Source organism: Triturus cristatus, chromosome 10, assembly GCF_964204655.1.
Source record: "Triturus cristatus chromosome 10, aTriCri1.1, whole genome shotgun sequence".
NCBI classification, from domain to species: Eukaryota; Metazoa; Chordata; class Amphibia; order Caudata; family Salamandridae; genus Triturus; species Triturus cristatus.
This window is the reverse complement of record NC_140593.1, coordinates 215,310,563-215,331,938: the sequence shown is the minus strand read 5'-3', so window position 1 is coordinate 215,331,938 and position 21,376 is coordinate 215,310,563. Positions and strand designations below refer to the sequence as shown.

The 21,376-nt window shown below is 47.4% G+C and overlaps 1 protein-coding gene across 4 annotated transcripts in view; it reads left to right on the top strand.

The window, feature by feature from the left end:
- Positions 1–21,376, top strand: part of MALRD1 (MAM and LDL receptor class A domain containing 1) — a 2,533,556-nt gene that overhangs the window by 938,892 nt on the left and 1,573,288 nt on the right. For all 4 annotated transcript variants that reach the window (XM_085630825.1, XM_085630827.1, XM_085630826.1 and 1 more), the window contains exon 17: positions 4,252–4,408. In XM_085630825.1, the coding sequence (XP_085486951.1) occupies positions 4,252–4,408 (157 nt within the window). The remainder of the gene's footprint in view (positions 1–4,251; positions 4,409–21,376) is intronic.

The window sequence follows — 21,376 nt, the reverse complement described above, 5'->3', positions numbered from 1 at the left end:
TCACTATGATACACTTAATCAGTCAGTTACACAAATTTTTTTTCAAAAAAAAGCATCCATTTAGACACTTATATACCCATTTATTCTTCCATTGACCTTGAGATATACACAAATATAAAACATATTTAATTTTCAGAAAAACACATATTCAGTGGACATCTGTGATCTTTATAGAGACGTTGCATGAAGTGTCATGGAAAGGAGGCATAGTTGAATGCGGGCTGTATCTGTAGTGAGACTTTACTTCCTTTGATATATCTGTCAATCTAGAGCTAGAAGCCCATCAAAATGCAACATTTTAATATTGTACAGGTGTCAGTGTTACAGTGGTCAGTAAATGCCTTCTTCCGAGGTATCGGCATCTCCCTGAGTCTGAGGCTAAGCTTTATAACTCACTCACACAAAAGTTGATGAGAGGAATGTTTGCACTTTGTCTAACCACTGGCAGTCGCTCAGGTTAGCACCCCAACCCATCAATCCTTTGCTCACCATGCCATTTCAGTTGAGACCCAGCCATATACAAATCAGTCTTGACCCTACTCCGATAGAAACAGTCCAGCCCGAGCCCTTGCATACTGTGCCACTGAAACCATGCTGCACCTGACTGAAGAGCCCCAATCAGGGCAAAATTGGTCTTGGGTTGCTTCTGCTCCAGTTGAAAGAGGACCTAACATGGTAGTTCAGGCTGGACTGAGCCTATTGGAGCAGGGTTAAGACTGATTTGCATATGGCGGGTTCTAATCTGAGGGGGCTTTGCAGGCACAAGAGCAATGGGTTGGAATGGTATCCCTGATGATTGCCAGTGGTTAGACTTATTACAAGCATCCTCCAATCACCGTTTGTGTGTTTAAGCTTAATATCTCTCATAGAAGGGCATTAATGACATGTACAGTTGGCTGCGTTCTTACTACAATATAAGCCTATCATGTATTTTCAGTATCTTCGAGTAGTTAGTGGTCAAAGGAATGACAGTGAAGAACTAAACTATTTTTCTTGTTTGTTCTTTGAATAAGATGTTGGATGCTAACAGTTCAATCAGGACCCTGAACTAAGTTCATAAATAGTATTCTCAATAGATGTTGTGATGAACCCCAGGCTATAGTCTAGAAAACGTTAAACACATTGAGAGTAACCAATATAGTAGTGTGTCTTCAGCTTTTTGCCGAATGTGAGAAACTGGGATGTTGGTTGAGAGTGGCATTAGCCCTGCTCAGTCAACAGCCACAATGCCTGTCAGTGTGATCCATAAAGTGACTAAATTAACCTGTGCTTAACTCTCTGGTCGCATTGCACAAAAGCAGTCAGGCTTAACTTAGAGGCGATATGTAATATATTTATGCAGCACACAAACAATAATAAAGGGAATTCACAACACATAAAAAATCCCATACTAATTTAGTAAATTTTAATAAGTTATTTGAAACCAAAACAACAAAAGTACAATAAGTAGAACTGGAGTTCAAATTTCAATGTTTAAGGTAATAACTAGCGCCTAAAAGATCAAAGCTTCAAACATGTAGATCTAGTCATTCAAAACCAGGTCAAAGTAAAGAAATACGAAAAATCGAGTTGGAACAGAAGTCAGATACAAGAAGTGGATTGGGCCCGGTCAGCACTTATCTTCGGGCAAACAATACATTTCAGCCAAAAGTCTCTGAAAAGGTAGAAGATCAGTGGGTCAAGGTAGCAGGTGGTGTCTGAGGAGGAAGTGTTGTCATTGGGGAGCCACTGGAAAAAGCCACTATGAACTTTTAAATGTTCAGACTTAGGCTTTTTATTGGAAGTACAAAATCTCCGGCATGGAAGAAGTTAGAGGCTGTAGCCAGCGAGAGCTCCACCGGATAGCCCTTTGTTGAAGGACTGCTGAACAAGATTTGCTGTGGTGGAGAAGTACATAGTGTAAGCTATCGCATAGTCAGACTGACCGGTGGTGCACCTTGGGCAGATTGATGAGCAGGTTGGTCCAATCCTCCTCTAGGCTCCCAGAGCAGTTGTGTGCCAAAAACCTTCCAATTCTCAAGTTTGGGATTTTGGCTGTCTGGGCACCTTTAACACCATCCCCTAGTGTCCAGGTTTCGAGGGACACCCATTTTGGGAGTTAGGACTCTATCAGGATAGGTCCAGGTACAGTTTCAATATGGTTTGAGCCTTTTCTGTCCCTAAGGCTCTGGTCAGGATGCCAGCCAACTAGCCCTTGGAGCCACTCTGGTAGTCCTAGGTTCAAGGCCTCTGAGGATCCAAGATAGGATTCGGGTAGCAGAGGAGTCCTTCAAGGTGCAGCAAAGTACACAGCAAGCCAAAACAGCAGGCAGCCCTCCAGGAGTCCTTCTGCAGGTCCAGAAAATGAGCTGAAGAACGAGACTGAGGGTTCTATTTTTTATACCGGGTGCCCTCTTTTATATAGCAGATGTTTCTAGAGATTACCCTTTGAAGTGCTTGGAGATTCCTGCCTTCCCTGCCGTATGTCCAAGTTTTGCATGAACAATACAGCAGTGACAAGTCCTTTGTGTTAAAGAAGGGTACAGCATATTCAATAGCAAGTGGGGCTGTGCCCACCTCTGCCTCTTCATCCTGCCAGTGATGGACCTTCCAGGCGCACCTAATCAATATATTATGTGACTTTCTGGGAGGAATAAACAATGTCAAGCTGCCTACTGCACCCAGTCAAGTGTCATAGGAACAGGCTGTAGGCACCAACTAAGCAAGTCAGGAAAATGCCAACTGTCTAAAAGTGGCATTTTCAAAATAATAACTTAAATTCCAACTTTACCATCAAAGAGGATTTTAGATTATAATTTGTCATACATCACACGAGAAATGTTTATCTGTTCCCAATCTAGTGTTAGCACTTATTAAAAGGAATAAGGTGACCCAATGTTATCCTGTGGGAGAGGTTGGCCTCAAAGTAGTGAAAAACACATTTAGGAGTTTTTTCCACTACTAGGACATGTACAACTTTAAAATACATGCCCAACCTTTCAATTACAATGCACCCTGTTCAGTGGGCTAACTAGGGCCTACCTTAAGGGTGACTTATACGCAATAAAAGGGGAGTTTAAAGATTGGCAAGGTGGTTATATTGCCAAGCTGACTTGGCAGTTGTAAAACTGCATTCAGGCTGCAATGACTTGTTTTAAGGAGCTACTGAATGGGTGGCACAATACGTGCTGCAGCCCACTAGTATATTTTTCAAAGCAAGGGAACCCCACAATTAGAGAACCTGAGACATTCAAATTATGTTTTTTAAACAGTTGCTCAGTCGGGCCAGTGGTCTTATATAAGCACCTTTTTTTTTTTTTTTTTAAAAAAGGGAAAACTAATAGTAAATATGTTCTGTATGTTTTTAATCGGGACACTATAATATTCAGTGTGGCAAGATTGCAACAATTATAAAGTACAGCAACCTCCAAACAGTTTAGTGTATATTGCTATTAATTTAGTTGTTGCAGTATATCAGATGGTATTTCAATATAAATATGGTACAGTGCTCACAGAGACGTGAAAAAAGATGTGCTAGTGGATGATTAGAATAATAAAAACATGCAACTCTTAAAGAACATAACATTGTACTCCTATCAATGAAATTATATAATAAAGCCAGGAGTTTAGTATGGTTAGGAGGTCGGCGGTGTTTCAATCTCAAACATTTGAGATCATCTTCAGGACAGGTGTGTGAGCGCCTGACATCACTGGAAAATAAGAAAAGAAAATGATGAAAAGGAGCATTCAATTTACAGGCCTTGGGTGTGATGGAATACAACTCTACTAGGAACTTATAAGTAAATTAAGTATGCCAATCATGTGTACAGTAATGTTACCATGTGTTAAGGAGAAAGTACAAGCACTTTAGCACTGACTAACAGTAGTAAAGTATGTAGAATCCTAAAGCCAACCAAAACAAATTCAGCGAAATTGGAGAAGGTTCAACACAAATTGATTGTTTTTACTTGGTACTGTTAATTGCTACAGTTAAAGTTCTGGATGTAGGCTATGTTAAACCTACTGTCAAGAAACTGTCTAAATAGGATTTTGGAGCAGTCATGCTGTTTGTTATAGACATCAAATCAAAACCTGAGAGCAATTATATTTTTGCAAAATCTATGCTGTGCCACAGAGTTTCTCAGGTACACTACTTATAATTTTTTTTACACAAGACGTTTTAGGAGTTCAAACCTTCATAAAATTAACTCCTTTTGAAGCATGCTGTTGTTCCTATTCCATAACCTAACGGTCTTATTATTTTTTTAATAGGGCGACTGAAAAAGGCTGGTATTTATATGCTGACAGTTCGAATGGGAAGTATGGGGACTTTGCAGATATTTTGACTCCGGTTGTTTCATTTACTGGACCAAAATGTAAACTGGTGTTTTGGAGCCATATGATGGGAGCAACAATAGGCTCCCTCCAGGTAAGGGATTCATTCCAAACAAGAAGCTACAGCAATTATTCCACCCCATGCTCTATTTCAAGATGTTGTTATTACACAGAGAGTTGCATGCAGCAAGTAATATTACTATGATAAAGCTCCAAATTATGGGAGAACAAAATTTGGGAAGACATTTTTTTAATATTTAAATAAATTTTTTCTGACTTTTTTCAGTGGTTCTAGATACATTAATTAATTTCTTAATCATTACATTCATTCTGTGGGCTCGATGCAGGAATTTGTTTCTCTGAATGTATTGGAATATGGAAAAATTGAACACAACAACAGCATTGCCAAAACCTGAGTCAATTGAGCAATGGGAAGAACGCTTAATCAATACAGCATTTAAAAGTACATTACATAGACGATGCAGATGAAAATGCAATACCCAGTAAAATGCTTGATAGATGTGCACATTAATTAATGTAATCTGAATTTGCTGAACAAGTGAATTTTCGCCTGCCTTATTAATATACTTGATATAGAGTATTTATTCTCAAGCTCAGAAACAGTCTTTTTGCAAATGTATTTAAAACGTGTAAATCAAATTGATACAGCATTGTAAAGGTTTACATTGCGTTGTACTGTATTGTTAGATGTTTTGATGTTTATCTTGACTACAGCTTTAGCATTCAGGTATTCTCTTTTGTCAAACAATATATGAACATGCAGACAGTGGTCCCTGGGTCACCCTTGTTGGGCAATTGCTTAATTTTACTGTCAAATAATAGTGAAATCAGGACGATAGGTCTAATGTGATAGAGAGTCAGCCCTCAATAGCTTTTGAGTATTTTGGGTAGTATCAGGTTTATTTTTGTGTTCATACAACAACCATTATGTGATTTCCCTGCCACCTAAATTTAGTGACTTATTTTAATTGAGAATTTGAAAGTCGCGTTTCATTGATTTCATTGGACGGCGAGGGATTGTTCTTGCCTGTTGTCTGTGGGAGTATTTGTTGTACTTTTCGAATGAAATGTTTTGGTTAAGCAGTTAATAATTAACGTTTTTCTGCCTATTTTTGGCATTTGTTTATGATATGTTTCTTTGGTAACATGGTACTATGTAAAATCTTGGTTATTTATAAATCATTTTTTCACTGTGTGCCTGGCCCATGCGTTTTCTGTTAGCTGCTGGATGTTTTGATTTCCCTATCTGATTCTTCTGCAACTATCTTGCCATGCCTGTGTTTTTTCTGTCTGCATAATTATTTTTCTTTATCTGTTTTTGTTCTGTCTCTATCAGTTTCTGTCTAGATGTCTCTATCTCTCTCTACCACTTTATCAGCCTTTCTCTTTGTATCTCTCTCTAAGTGCGAGACCTGTCAGCCCTCTCCCTTCCATTTTTCTGAATGTGTTTTGGTTGACATTAGGACTCTGTGCACATTACCACTGCTAGCCAGTACTAAAGTGCTACAGCTCACTCTGTACAACATGGTAAAGTCAGTTTACACCTTATTGGCATATTACACTTCCTTATACGTCACTAGTAAAGTGTTATACCATGTAACCAGTGCTGGTAAATGTAATGCTACTACTGTTCTGCATTCTGTCCATCAATTGTTGTTTTTGCATTTGTCACCCCGAATGGGACGGGTATGCTCAGACATGGGTTCATGCTCTCCATGCCACTGGAGTCAAGCTATCCTGGCTGATGCGGGCTGAAAGCCCGAAACCGGTCTTAAGATGCTTGTTTCCAGTCCAGGGAGGACCTGGCCTTGCAGTTCGGGCTGGACTGTAGCCATTGGGTGCAGGGTCAACACTGATTTGCATATGGCTGGGTCCAAACTGGAATGGCATGGTGTAAGACCTGGGGTCTCCAGGCCCTAAGGGGGTAACGTGACACGAGCGGCTGGGCACCCAAAGGCCTGTGTGTTAAGCGACCATACAACACACGCATCCTCTGAAGCAGTAAACGCACACAATAATGGACGCCACACAATAAGGTGAATGCAAATTAATCAGATTTTATCTAATCAAAGGAGCACACACGGTAATCTTGGAGGGCAATGTATCTTAACTTGTACACATTAACATTTGCATTACAGCTTCTCATTACCTGTACACTTTAACATGTGCATTACAGCATCTCATTACCTGTACACTTTAACATGTGCATAACAGCATCTCATTATGGTTACACTTTAACATGTGCATTACAGCATCTCATTACGGTTACCTCAGCAATCCCTGCAGTATGAACTTCCCTAGTGCTGCGGGCCGGGGCCTGCACACGTGGCGCTACTGGTGTCTACGAAGAAACAAAGGCACATGAGCATAACTTGAGGTCGTATAATGTTTGCCTAGCATCATGAGCATTTCCAAGCCTACTCTGAGAAAAAGCGTTGCGTGTACAGGAAGCGCCTTGCACTTGGGACCTCCACTGGAGAATGGAGCGCTTGAGACCACAAACTGAGGTTACATACTAATTGGACTTAGCACGCTCTGAGCGCTTGTGAAAGAAACACGTGGGGTCAGCGCTCCTTAGACATAGAACGCATTGAGTATGGGTGCGCACCAAGGACAGATCAGCGTTACTGCAACATAGAACGCATTGAGCACTGGCGAATGCAAATGGATGATCAGCGCTACTTAGGCATAGAACGCATTGAGCACTGGTAAATACACAGGAATGATCAGCGCTACTGAGACATAGAACGCATTGAGCACTGGCGAATGCAAATGGATGATCAGCGCTACTTAGGCATAGAACGCATTGAGCACTGGTGAATACACAGGAATGATCAGCGCTACTGAGACATAGAACGCAGTGAGCACTGGTAAATACAATGGAACGATCAGCGCTACTCCAACATAGAACGCATTGAGCACTGTTGAATACAAAGGAATGATCAGCGCTACTGGGACATAGAACACATTGAGCACTGGTGAATACACAGGAATGATCAGCGCTACTGAGACATAGAACGCAGTGAGCACTGGTAAATACAATGGAACGATCAGCGCTACTCCAACATAGAACGCATTGAGCACTGTTGAATACAAAGGAATGATCAGCGCTACTGGGACATAGAACACATTGAGCACTGGTGAGTCCTGCGAACGGCAGTACCCAGGAGAGGGTAATCCCACGGAGGGGAGACTCACAATTACGGAGGGAAATCCCACGGAGGGGGGATATTCACAGTCTCTGCATGCGGTGTCGCTCCCACTTGGCAGGGGGCGCACCGGGCCTTCCCACAACTCCCGGGGAGCAGGGGGGGGCGAGTCTCAGGCCGCCACACGGCTGCGCTACCTCCCAGCCCCCGGGGGTTACCTTGATCTCGTCGCTCGGTTTTGCTCCGGGCCCTTCGTCCGATGCGCGCTCGGCGCGGGACACTCCCGGACACTCGCTCTTCCTTCTCACGCTGCGACGGCAGCGGCGAGGCCCCGGGCTTCTCCGCAGGCCCCGACTTGGCACTGACACGTCCCTGAGGCCTACGGGCCGCGGCAGTGATCGCGTTGCGGGTCCTCGCACCAGGGGGGGTCACAAATTAAGCGGGAGCTCGGCCAGCTCCGCGCTCGACAGCAGATCCACGCAGGGGGTCCCAGGTCAGGTCTGGCAGCGCAGGAGACACAGCACCAGTACCTGGTCGATCCCCAGCACTCAGGCAATCAGTCGTTTCATGAAGTTACAATATTCAGCTTTGGCATGAAGTTTCAGGATGTCGCTTCTGCAGTTTCAATATTCAGTCTTTGTGGCGCAGATGATACTGGCGCCCTTGGGGTTCTGTTCCTTGGGGGGTAGGGGATGAGTTGGCGACTAGGTCCTTCCTAGTCAGGCTGGGCAGAGGTTCCCTGGGTCCTCCTACTGCTGGGCAAGATCAGTGGGTTTCACAGGATCCCTCACTCACTTAAGAGGCAGCACCTAAGCCCTGTCACTCTCAGAGGCATAAGTCCCTGGCTAGGCCCTACCGCCTACACTCCGGCATGGATTCTCCAGCTCTGCTTCACCCCAACTGGCCAACTAACTGGAAAAAGTTCCCTCCCTCACTTATGTATCCCTAGGTCAGGTGACCTCTAGCCAAGGCGGCAAAAGTAAAAACCACACCTCCCTTCTGGAATGTTCCAGCACATTCCAGTAGCTTCCCCATTCTACCTATGGGACAAAAAAGGCGGGCTGTTGTCGCAACATTGTTGTGGGGTTCCAGCCAGCTCCTGGCAGCTAGGGTGCTACTATGAAAGACCACTCTGCAGTAGCAGGGTCATGTGGCAGCCATCTTGGGAGAAGGGAGCACCTGCACCTTAACACTGGTTGGCAATGAAAAGGCGCCCGGAGACCTAAGTCCAACATCAAAATGAGGGTGGAAAAAATGAGGCACGATCAAAAATAGATGGGGAGACTACCCTAGGGCTGACAGGTCCAACACGCGTCCCCCCCAGCCGAAAGAGGGGAGAGCTACCCAACCTCTAGGGAGTTCTCATCGCTAAGGCGGAAAAACCTGGAGAGACCGTCAGCAATTGGCGTGGTCAACTCCGGGCCGATGTTCCACCCGAAAGTCCATCCCCTGTAGGGAAATGGACCACCTCAACAACTTGGGGTTTTCGCCTCTCATCTGCATGAGCCAGCGAAGGGGCCGGTGGTCGGTCTGAATGAGGAAGTGAATGCCAAAGAGATATGGCCTCAACTTCTTCAGAGCCCAGATCACCGCAAAGGCTTCTCTCTCAATGGTGCTCCATCGCCGTTCCCGAGGGAGGAGTCTTCTGGATATGAAGGCCACTGGTTGATCTTGGCCCTCGGTGTTGAGTTGCGAGAGCACCGCACCCATGCCGTGCTCTGAGGCGTCGGTCTGCACAATAAATTCCTTGCTGAAATCTGGTGTTGCTAGTACTGGAGCGGTACACATCGCATGTTTCAGCGTGTCAAAGGCTTCTTGGCATGCAGCTGTCCATATGACCTTGCGAGGTTGCTTCTTCGAGGTCAATTTCGTCAAGGAGGTTACGATGGTACCATATCCCTTGACGAACCGGCGGTAAAACCCAGTGAGGCCGAGGAAAGCTCGGATCTCTGTTTGGGTCTTGGGGGGCTCCCAGGCCAAGATGGTCTCTATTTTGGCCTGGAGGGGTTGCACCTTACCTCTGCCCACCAGGAGTCCCAGTTACACGACAGATCCCTGTCCAATCTGGCACTTGCTGGCTTTAATTGTTAGGCCAGCACGTTGCAGTGCCTGCAATACCTCCTGGAGGTGTTGCAGATGGTCCTCCCAGGTGCCACTGAAGACAGCTATGTCATCCAGGTAGGCCGCTGAGAAGGACTCCAGGCCAGATAGTACCTGATTCACTAACCGCTGGAATGTGGCCGGAGCATTTTTGATAACCCTGGGCGAGACACTACACTTCGCCCACGTAGTGTACGTAGCGCTGCCTGCTTCGCAGTTTTCGAAGTAGGCGAAGCAGGCTAGCGCTACGCACACCCAGGGCGAAGCGTAGCGGCCTGCCGCTGCCACCCGCCTCCCGCCCGCCCTCCTTTTAAATCAAACCCCCGCAATTTCAATAAATACTAAATTAAAGAAACTTACCTGAAACGCGGCGTCTCCGGGGCTCCCTCTTCCATTTCAAACTTCTTCTGACTAATGCGCATGCGCGGACGCCCGCGCATGCGCATTTCTCGAAAGAAATGCGCATGCGCGGGCTTCCGCGAATGCGCATTTGTCAGAAGAAGTTTGAAATGGAAGAGGGAGCCCCGGAGACGCCGCGTTTCAGGTAAGTTTCTTTAATTTAGTATTTATTGTAAATGCGGGGGTTTGATTTAAAAGGAGGGCGGGCGGGAGGCGGGTGGCGCGTAGTGGGGCTACGCGAAGCACGTAGTGTGCGTAGATTTGGGCACACTACGTGCTGCTTCACGTAGCCCCACTACGCCCACTACGCCCACCCTTAATTTTTGAGCCCAAAGGGCATCACTCGGAACTGGTAGTGGCCCTCAGGGGTAGAGAACGCTGTCTTCTCCCTTGCTCCTTTGGCCATGGCAATCTGCCAATATCCGGATGTCAAATCAATGGTGCTGAGGTACCGGGCTGCTCCCAGCCGGTCCACCAGCTCATCTGCATGTGGGATGGGGTGAGTATCTGTCTTCGTGACAGAGTTCAACCCCCGGTAGTCCACACAGAACCGAAGCTCCGGCATCGTACCCGGTGGGGCCGCTTTCGGCACCAACACCACTGGACTAGCCCACGGGCTGCTGGAAGGTTCTATCACCCCCAGCTCCAGCATCTTTGCCACCTCACGCTGGATGCTATCTTTCACTCGGTCAGAGAGCCGGTAAGACTTGTTCTTCACCGGGGGGCTGTCCCCTGTGACCACATCATGGGTACACAGATGAGTGATTCCCGGCGTGAGGGAGAACAATGAGGCGAACTGTCCCAGGACATGGCGGCAGTCCCTCTGTTGCTCTGGGGTCAAGGATGGGGAGAGGATTACACCTTCCACCGAACCATCCTTCTCATGTACCGCGAGAAGGTCAGGAAGAGCTTCGCTCTCTTCCTCTTCGCTCCCATCCGTCACCATCAGGAGATCAAGCTCTGATCGCTCATGGTGCGGCTTCAGGCGGTTGACTTGGAGCACCCTGAGGGGCTGTTGGGGGGTCTTCAAATCCACTACGTATGTGGTCTGGCCTCATCGCTCCACAATGTCGTACGGACCAGTCCACCGGTCCTGGAGGGCAAAAAGCTCCCCAGGTTCCATGACCCACACCTTCTGTCCAACGTCCAACTCGACCGTCCGAGCGTTGCGGTCATACCATTCCTTCATCACGGTCTGGCTAGCCTCCAGGTTCTCTGAGGCCGCCTTCCACAGCTTGGCCATCTGGCTGCGGAACGCCAGCATGTAGCTGACAATGTCACGGGGAAGCTTCTGCGAAGTCTTCTCCCACCCCTCTTTCACTAAACTGAGGGGACCCCTAACGGGATGGCCATAGAGCAATTCAAACGGGCTGAACCCGACTCCCTTCTGCGGTACCTCCCGGTAGGAGAATAAAAAGCAGGGGAGGAGGACGTCCCATTTACACCTCAAGCCTTCTGGCAGGCTCCAGATCATTCCCTTCAATGTCTTATTGAAGCGCTCTACAAGTCAGTTAGTCTGGGGGTGGTAAGGAGTGGAGAACCGGTAGGTCACTCCACACTCCTTCCACATGGCCTGCATGTAGGCCGACATGAAATTTGTGCCCCTGTCCGACACCACGACCTTGGGGAATCCCACTCGGGTAAAAATCCCCAATAGTGCCCGCGCCACCACCGGTGCAGTGATGGTCCTTAGAGGAATAGCCTCTGGGTACCTTGTGGCATGGTCCACCAAAACCAGAATGAACCGGTGTCCCGCTGCCGTCGGAGGGTCCAATGGCCCAACAATATCAATACCGACCCTCTCAAAAGTGGTCCCGACCACGGAGAGCGGTTCCAAAGGGACCTTCAATTTAGTCCCAGTCTTGCCACTTGCCTGACAAGACTTACAGGTCTTGCAAAAGGTGTCTGAGGCAATCCTCATCCTGGGCCAATAAAAATTAGGGACCAACCGTGCAAAGGTTTTGTCCTGGCCCAGGTGTCCGGCTAAGGGAATCTCGTGCGCTAACTCCAGCAGGAAGGCCCGGTAACATTGGGGGACCACTATGGCCCTCGAAGATCCATGTACCGGCACCCTGGGCTCACTGTATAGGAGACCATCCTCCCCATACACATGATATCCTCCCATCTCCTGACTGGCCACTTGGGCTTCGGCCTGTCGCCGCATGCCTTCAAGCGTGGGGCACGCCCTTTGTGCCTGACAAAATTCCTCCCGGGTAGGGCCTCCTCCCACATGCCAGTCAGCAAGGGTCGGCAAGTCCTCCACGGGAACGACATCCACCTCCACGGACTCCGGGGCACCTCTGCGGCCTCCCCATCCATCTCACGGGGCGTGTCCTCTACCACCTTCTTCTTTCCTGTTCTGGTGTTGGGTTGGGCCATTATTCCAGGCTCCAACCCAGGGTGAGTTCCATGCTGGGCAGCCATGGACCGCGTGACTACGCAAGTCCACCCTGGTAATCCCAGCATCTCGGTGTGAGCTTGAAACTCGACATCTTTCCACTTGGTGTGCTCCAGGTCGTTCCCTAGCAAGCACCCCACAGGCAAGGCAGGGCTCACCGCAACTCTTAGTAGGCCTTTGACTCCTCCCCACTCAAATGGAACACGAGCCACTGGATAGTGACTCACACTGCCGTCAGCCAATACGGCCGGATGGAACTCCTCAGGGACTACTTGGTCTGGGGACACCAGCCGCCTTACTACAGTGGTCATGCTGGCACCTGTGTCCCTCAGAGCCTCCACCTCCTCCCCGTTAATTCTCACCCTCTGCTGATATTTAGCAGTGTTCGGGGGCAGGGACGCTACCGGGAACACCTCTCTATCCCCGAGTGAAACCAGGGTCAGGCCTGTCCACTCCCCTTCCCTATCTAAGGGCAGCTCCACCTCCAGCGCTATGCTACTCACCCCGGGACTTTTCCTGCCCGTTGGGGCTGGGGATCGCTTGCGACACTTGGGATCTCCCTTGTAGTGTCCAATCTCCCCACATTCGTAGCACCGCACAATCCTTGGCTGCTGACTCCTGTCAGGGTAAGTGGGTCTTGTGGAATTGGACGGGGGTGGGGTTCCTACTCCCTTCCCAAACTTATTTTGGGGGCCTTTAGAGAACTCCACCTTTTTATCTCCCCCCTCTTTCTTCTGGGGGAAACCCTGTCCGCCTTTCGAGCCATCTCCCCCGGGGCCCTTGTGAGACACCCGGGTGCTCACCCAAATATCTGCCTCCTCCGCAAGCTCACGGGGATCCATCAACTTGCGGTCCACCAGATGTTGGCGCAGCTCCGGAAAGCACTTATCCAAGAGGTGCTCCTGTAAAAAAAGATTGTACACCCCTTGATAGTCCTGCACCTCGCTGCCACGCACCCAACCATCTAGTGCCTTTCTTGCATAATCAAAAAAATCCACCCATGTCTGTGTGGACAGCTTATGGCTGCCACGGAACTTCTGCCTGTACCTCTCGGGGTTAAGACCAAATTTTTTCAGTAAAGCCTCTTTCATGGGGGCATACCTGACCTGATCCGCCTTGGCCAAATATAGCAGGGTGTCCCTGACATTGGGAGGTATATACCGATATAAACCACCTCCCCAATTACTCTCGGGTACCCCATGGGCAGTCAAGGCTACCTCGTATGCCTCCAACCATTTAGCAATGTCGTCCCCCACTGTGTAATTGGCAATGACTTCCTTAGGTAGGTAGAATTTTGACTCGTGAGACTCTTTAGGTATGCTGCCACCATTGTCCTTATTGGACGCATTCAATTGGAGGGCGCGCAGCTCCAACTCTTTCAGCTGAAGCTCGTGCTCCAGCTTCTTTTCCTCCATTGCCCATCTCTTGTTTTCTCTTTCTCTTTCTCTTTCTCTTTCATGTTCCAATTTCGCTAGCTCCCACTTTAATTGCCTCTCTTCCCTTCTGTCCTCGTACTCCTCTGGAGACGCTCTACTCCTAGACCCTGTCCTACTACTGGCCCCAGAACGTCTCCCTGGGGGCACATTTTCAGACATATCCACATTAAGTATGTCTAGTACTTTTGGGCGCTCTCCTCCTGAGGTGCATCTGGCGCCTCCTGTCCCTCATCCTCTCTCCCTTCTGGGTGGGCCTCTACCCATGCCCTTATGGCGGTACGGAGTTCCGGTCCTTTGGCCCTCCGCACCCCAAGCACCCCCATCCCCTGCCCGAACTCTCTCAGTTGCTTCACCGAGTACCCCTCGAGGTCAGCTAACCGGAATTCCATCTTGACAGGTGGGGACCTTGATAGTAAGGAAGAAATTCCTACGATATGGGTGACAGTTACCAGCTAACCAGGATTCTTTTACACTCTCAGCCTGGACAGTGGAATCAATAAATACAGCAATTACTAGTTGCAGAGCTTTGAAACAACAGGCGTTTAATTGTGGCGCCCTCCGCTTCACGGAAGGGTGTGTAAGGTCACAGGTCCTAATATCCCACCGCTCACCAACAATGTAAGACCTGGGGTCTCCAGGCCCTAAGAGGGTAACGTGACACGAGCGGCTGGCCACCCAAAGGCCTGTGTGTTAAGCGACCATACAACACACGCATCCTCTGAAGCAGTAAATGCACACAATAATGGACGCCACACAATAAGGTGAATGCAAATTAATCAGATTTTATCTAATCAAAGGAGCACACACGGTAATCTTGGAGGACAATGTATCTTAACTTGTACACATTAACATTTGCATTACAGCTTCTCATTACCTGTACTCTTTAACATGTGCATTACAGCATCTCATTACCTGTGCACTTTAACATGTGCATAACAGCATCTCATTATCGTTACACTTTAACATGTGTATTACAGCATCTCATTACGGTTACCTCAGCAATCCCTGCAGTATGAACTTCCCTAGTGCTGCGGGCCGGGGCCTGCACACGTGGCGCTACTGGTGTCTACGAAGAAACAAAGGCACATGAGCATAACTTGAGGTCGTATAATGTTTGCCTAGCACCATGAGCATTTCCAAGCCTACCCTGAGGATAAGCGTTGTGGGTACAGGAAGCCCCTTGCACTTGGGACCTCCACTGGAGAATGGAGCGCTTGAGACCACAAACTGAGGTTACACACTAATTGGACTTAGCACGCTCTGAGCGCTTGTGAAAGCAACACGTGGGGTCAGCGCTCCTTAGACTTAGAACGCATTGAGTATGGGTGCGTACCAAGGACAGATCAGCGTTACTGCAACATAGAACGCATTGAGCACTGGCGAATGCAAATGGATGATCAGCGCTACTTAGGCATAGAACGCATTGAGCACTGGTGAATACACAGGAATGATCAGCGCTACTGAGACATAGAACGCATTGAGCACTGGCGAATGCAAATGGATGATCAGCGCTACTTAGGCATAGAACGCATTGAGCACTGGTGAATACACAGGAATGATCAGCGTTACTGAGACATAGAACACAGTGAGCACTGGTAAATACAATGGAATGATCAGCGCTACTCCAACATAGAACGCATTGAGCACTGTTGAATACAAAGGAATGATCAGCGCTACTGGGACATAGAACGCATTGAGCACTGGTGAGTCCTGCGAACGGCAGTCCCCAGGAGAGGGTAATCCCACGGAGGGGAGACTCACAATTACGGAGGGAAATCCCACGGAGGGGGAAAAGTCACAGTCTCTGCATGTGGTGTCGCTCCCACTTGGCAGGGGGCGCACCGGGCCTTCCCACGACTCCCGGGGAGCAGGGGGGGGGCGAATCTCAGGCCGCCACACGGCCGCGCTACCTCCCAGCCCCCGGAGGTTACCTTGGTCTCGTCACTCGGTTCCGCTCCGGGCCCTTCGTCCGATGCGCGCCACGGCGCGGGACACACCCGGACACTCGCTCTTCCTTCTCACGTGGCTTCTCCGCAGGCCCCGACTTGGCACTGACACGTCCCTGAGGCCTAGGGGCCGCGGCGGTGATCGCGTTGCGGGTCCTCGCACCAGGGGGGATCACAAATTAAGCGGGAGCTTGGCCAGCTCCGCGCTCGACAGCAGATCCGCGCAGGGGGTCCCAGGTCAGGTCTGGCAGCGCAGGAGACACAGCGCCAGTACCTGGTCGATCCCCAGCAGTCAGGCAATCAGTCGTTTCATTGAAGTTACAATATTCAGCTTTGGCATGAAGTTTCAGGATGTCGCTTCTGCCGTTTCAATATTCAGTCTTTGTGGCGCAGATGATACTGGCGCCCTTGGGGTTCTGTTCCTTGGGGGGTAGGGGATGAGTTGGCGACTAGGTCCTTCCTAGTCAGGCTGGGCAGAGGTTCCCTGGGTCCTCCTACTGCTGGGCAAGATCAGTGGGTTTCACAGGATCCCTCACTCACTTAAGAGGCAGCACCTAAGCCCTGTCACTCTCAGAGGCATAAGTCCCTGGCTAGGCCCTACCGCCTACACTCCGGCATGGATTCTCCAGCTCTGCTTCACCCCAACTGGCCAACTAACTGAAAAAAGTTCCCTCCCTCACTTATGTATCCCTAGGTCAGGTGACCTCTAGCCAAGGCGGCAAAAGTAAAAACCACACCTCCCTTCTAGAAGGTTCCAGCACATTCCAGGAGCTTCCCCATTCTACCTATGGGACAAAAAAGGCGGGCTGTTGTTGCAACATTGTTGTGGGGTTGCAGCCAGCTCCTGGCAGCTAGGGTGCTACTATGAAAGACCACTCTGCAGTAGCAGGGGTCTGTGGCAGCCATCTTGGGAGAAGGGAGCACCTGCACCTTAACACTGGTTGGCAATGAAAAGGCGCCCGGAGACCTAAGTCCAACATCAAAATGAGGGTGGAAAAAATGAGGCACGATCAAAAATAGATGGGGAGACTACCCTAGGGCTGACAGGTCCAACACATGGTGAGCAAAAAAACGATGGATTTAGGCCCAGATCTCTGTAATGGGATGAATGTATAAATGGTTCTGCATTCTGTCCATCAATTGTTGTTTTTGCATTTGACATCCCGAGTAGGACGGGTATGCCCAGACGTGGGTCCCGTGCTCTCAATGTCACTGGAGTCAAGCTATCCTGGCTGATGAGGGCTGAAAGCCCGAAACCGGTCCTAGAATGCTTGTTTCCAGTCAAGGGAGGACCTGGCCTGGCAGTTCGGGCCATTGGGCGCAGGGTCAAGACTGACTTGCATATTGCTGGGTCAAAACTGGAATGGCATGGTGAGCAAAACAACTATGGATTTAGGCCCAGTTCTCTGTACTGGGGTGAATGTATGACATTGTTCTGCATTCTGTCCATCAATTGTTGTTTTTGCATTTGTCACCCAGAGTGGAATGGGTATGCCCAGACGTGGGTCCCGTGCTCTCCATGCCACTGGAGTCAAGCTATCCTGACAGATGAGGGCTGAAAGCCCGAAACCGGTCCTAGAATGCTTGTTTCCAGTCCAGGGAGGACCTGGCCTGGTAGTTCGGGCTGGACTGTTCCCATTGGGCGCAGGGTCAAGACTGATTTGTTTATGGCTGGGTCCAAACTGGAATGGCAATGTGAGCAAAAAACAATGGATTTAGGCCCAGATCCCTGTACTGGGGTGAATGTATGACATTGTTCTGCATTCTGTCCATCAATTGTTGTTTTTGCACGATTTGGCCTGCAGCACATCTTGTGCCACCCACTCAAGTAACTCCTAAAGCCTGTCCCAGGTCTGCCTTTGCATCCTGGATGCAGTTTTAAACTGTCAATTTGATTTGGTAAAATAAACACTTTACCAGGTCTAAAACTCACTTTTTATTACAGTTGAGCTATTGCTGCTACTGGTTTTTGCACTAGCTCCTTGTTTTATTTTTGCATTTTCGATACAGTACCATAATGGACCAGACAAGCAGAACCAATGAAATGCTTGTTGTACATTGAACATAGTTCCATTAGTGACTAACAGGGCCATGCATGTCTTGTTAGTCAATGGCGTACATTCAAAGTAAGAATTTATTTGATTTTCATTTAATGTGAACCTGGAAAGGGCTCAGTTGATGATTCAGTAGACTAAACAGTATAGTATGTGAAATCTTGTACTTTCATATCAGTGGTTAGCCTGTATCAGCACAAAATATCATTCATAGCACGAAATTTGGAAGAGAGACTGATAAACCAGTCTTAGGTGATGACAAGAGCAGAAGCTCTTGAAGCAATTATATAGGGCTTATGTTCTTGATGGTCTTATGTATTAGGCACATAGATTTGAAGAGGATGTGCTTTCTCACTGGCAACCTTTGTAAACTAGATAACTCAGTTGATTTTAGACCCTATGGTCAAAACAGGGACTGTTTTACCTGTCGCATTGTGTATCAGCTGAAGCCTATCGATGGAAGGCTCAAGATTTCGATACAAAGCGTTAGAGAATTGGACTGTAGTTGATACAAACCTGTTTATTAGCGGGATCCTGTGCAGGAAAGAGGATACATGGACTTTTCCCTTAAAACACACTTTAAAGAAGTGAGCACTCATTACTGTACTGATCTGAGTTGTGAATGTAAGTTGAGAGTTGAATATACATAAGGGAATTGCTTTCGGCATCACCCAGAGCGTTCAGCCAAAAAGTGTACAGCCAGAATGATTGTTTTTAAAATGGAGATTTTATAGTCTTCAGCCCGCAGTCAGAGAGAAATCGATTCACTTTCTAACAAAGGAAATATTTGATAGCACTGGGCTTGCTTTCAGTTACAACATTCTCTGGAGACTCTGAGGATCTGTTAATCTAAACTACTGACTGGAGCTTATCCTCTATTAATGATTGTAGACAACTGAGACTAGCTTCTGATTAAAGTATCTTGGACACATCTGAATTAATTGTGGATATTGACTGTTTATGGACTTGCCCGAAGGCATTTTAGCAATATTCTCAGCCCAAAATATCAGTGTATTGGTTGCATATGACCTTGGCTGCATTATCTTACTTTCTAGAACAATTGTTCTCTTGAAGGAGAGACAGGATAGCCACTGACATTTTCTGTTCTGAAAAGATATCTTTGCAATAGCAACATTTTGCATTCAGAATTAGAATCATATACCCAAAACTGTACTCTCGCCATAGAGTTCACATTAAAATAGTTTTTTTTGTTTTGCCTGTCATGTTGTAAAGCATTGCCATGTTTCTTCATTCCCTTGATTTCATCATCATACCATGGCTTGTTTCTACGCTTATGTCCTCTTTTCTTCAATTTGACTTGAGGTAACAGATGGGCAGTAATCCTTTTCCCATATTTGGTTGGTCATTGCTTTGGGCCCCAGGACTCAATAGCCATGAATGACTGACAACAGACCAGTTGAGAGTCAAAAGAGACTGCCTTCCATTTATGATAAATATACATCTCTTTATACTGGGCCTTGCAATCCACAAGTAATATTGTCACTATTCCTGTAAGGGTTAGTAAACTTATCAGTATTTCAAACCTGAGCTCAACAGCTTGGATAGCTATGGCACAGAGCAGAGAGGCTTAACTTAAGGACATGTGTAAATCATTTAGAAGTATTAAAACAGTTAACATCAATAACACAAAGCAACAATAATTCCACTCCAGTTTATCAAAATAGATAATATTTTAATGGAAAAAACAACAACTTTCCAATAAGGGGAACAGGAGATATGAATTTTTTAAAATACAAATAGCAGCAAAAAGCTTTGTGCCAACTGGTTGTGCTTGGCCTGTACTTAGGCACCACTTAAGGCCGGCTACAATGTGTTGAAAACTAAAACAGCGATATGATTAAGCATTCACTGAAGACATGAGTTCTCTTTAGTCAACACGTGTTTCTTGTCTTATGTTGACTAATGTCCGGACTCCATTTTGTATTGTCATGTCTCCACGTGCTTTGCACGAGAAGAGTCCTACCTTTTCGCTAGTTGCTCTTGTAATCTGCCTAGTAACAGTCTATAAATAGCTCCTTTGTCCGTCTGGCGCATGTCCAGACTTGACCACATCTGTTATCAGTTAGTCCTTGTTTGACCATGTTTTCGCGGGCTCAGGAAATTGTTAACCCGCCCATATATTGATCCTGTATCGAAAATGTCCATAAATGGTAATGAATTTTGCTCTATGTTGTATCCACCCACTTATGAGCCCCGTGTATAACAGGGGGCCACGTACGCAAGTTCTTTGTGCTACTCTATGCAATACTGAAGAGTGTTGTGTAAGTTGTAGGACCACCCTTAAGGGTTAATAAACTCTGTCTTTGTATTTGCAGTTTCCGTGCCAACTTCCTTCTAGCTTTCGTTACAGGAGAACGAACCCTTGTATTTTGCAGGCCTAGCTGAGGCCTGTACTCATCAAATGGAGCACTGTTCAGATACAGAAACCAGGTTTGTCATGGTTTAAAGTTTTACTGTCTGGCTTATTCTCAGAAATGGAAATCAAAATCCTCAGCAGGGCAAATCAGCAGTCTATGGCTAAGGAGTGTTCCAAGAGGTCCTGGTAAAGGCTTCAATTTTCATCAGGAAAGCCCAGAGCAGGAGATTTTCAAAACTTGCACCCTGGGAAGATCCCTCATCATCAGGATATTTTTGGCTCCTTCGCCTGCTGAAGATTTATACCTCCAGACTCAGTCACTTTTTGTGTATTAGGTTCCTCCAGAGGAGCAGGGCTACAAATAGTAACAGAGCAGGACTCCAAGAGGCCTGTTTTGATTCTACGTCATCCCTCCAAAACAAACTTGCTGCTGCAGAAAAGTTCAGAGCTGAAGCAACTGGTATATTTGGCCCAGCAGAAACACTCTTTTGTTGGGTTGACTAGATAGCTGTGTGTCCCACTCCTTCGGAGGTCTTTGGAGCTAAAACATTTCTAATTCCCAGTTTTTTTAGGATATCAGAAGGAGTACACTTTAACATTGCCAAGGGTTACATGACCACATGAACAGCACTTGGGGGTCACGACTCACTTCAGTAGGATCCTCCTGTAGGGTTCAAGGCAGGTCTAGTTGGACATGGTCAGTTCAGCTCTTCTAGTTAAACAGAGCCTCTGCAGCTGTTTTGAAGGCCTGTGGCATAACAGGCGGTCAGTAAACTGATTCTTAGAGTCCACTTATTAGTCCTGGGTACAATTGAGAGCAGATTAAGACTTTCAGGTCTCCTTACAGGTGCATTCCTTCTGTCTTCCACAAGTCCAGCAGTGTTCTGAAGAGGGTACCCACGGATGCCACTTTAATACCTGGCTCTAGCCTGACGTTGGGAATGACTGCTGTCCCCTCCTCAAATAACCATGAAAAAGCCCACTGTGGTAATCCTACACACTTTTGCAGCAATTCCTGTTTGGTCTACTGCAAAGAATTCTACAGTGTCCCTCTCTATCTGAAACCAAGATGACTAAACCTTTCTTCTTAAATGCAGAGGTCCTAGAGAGGTGTGTCCTGAGAAATGCGCAACCCCTCCTCTTGGGTCCCTTCAACACAGTTCTGAGGAAAGCTCCTCTCCC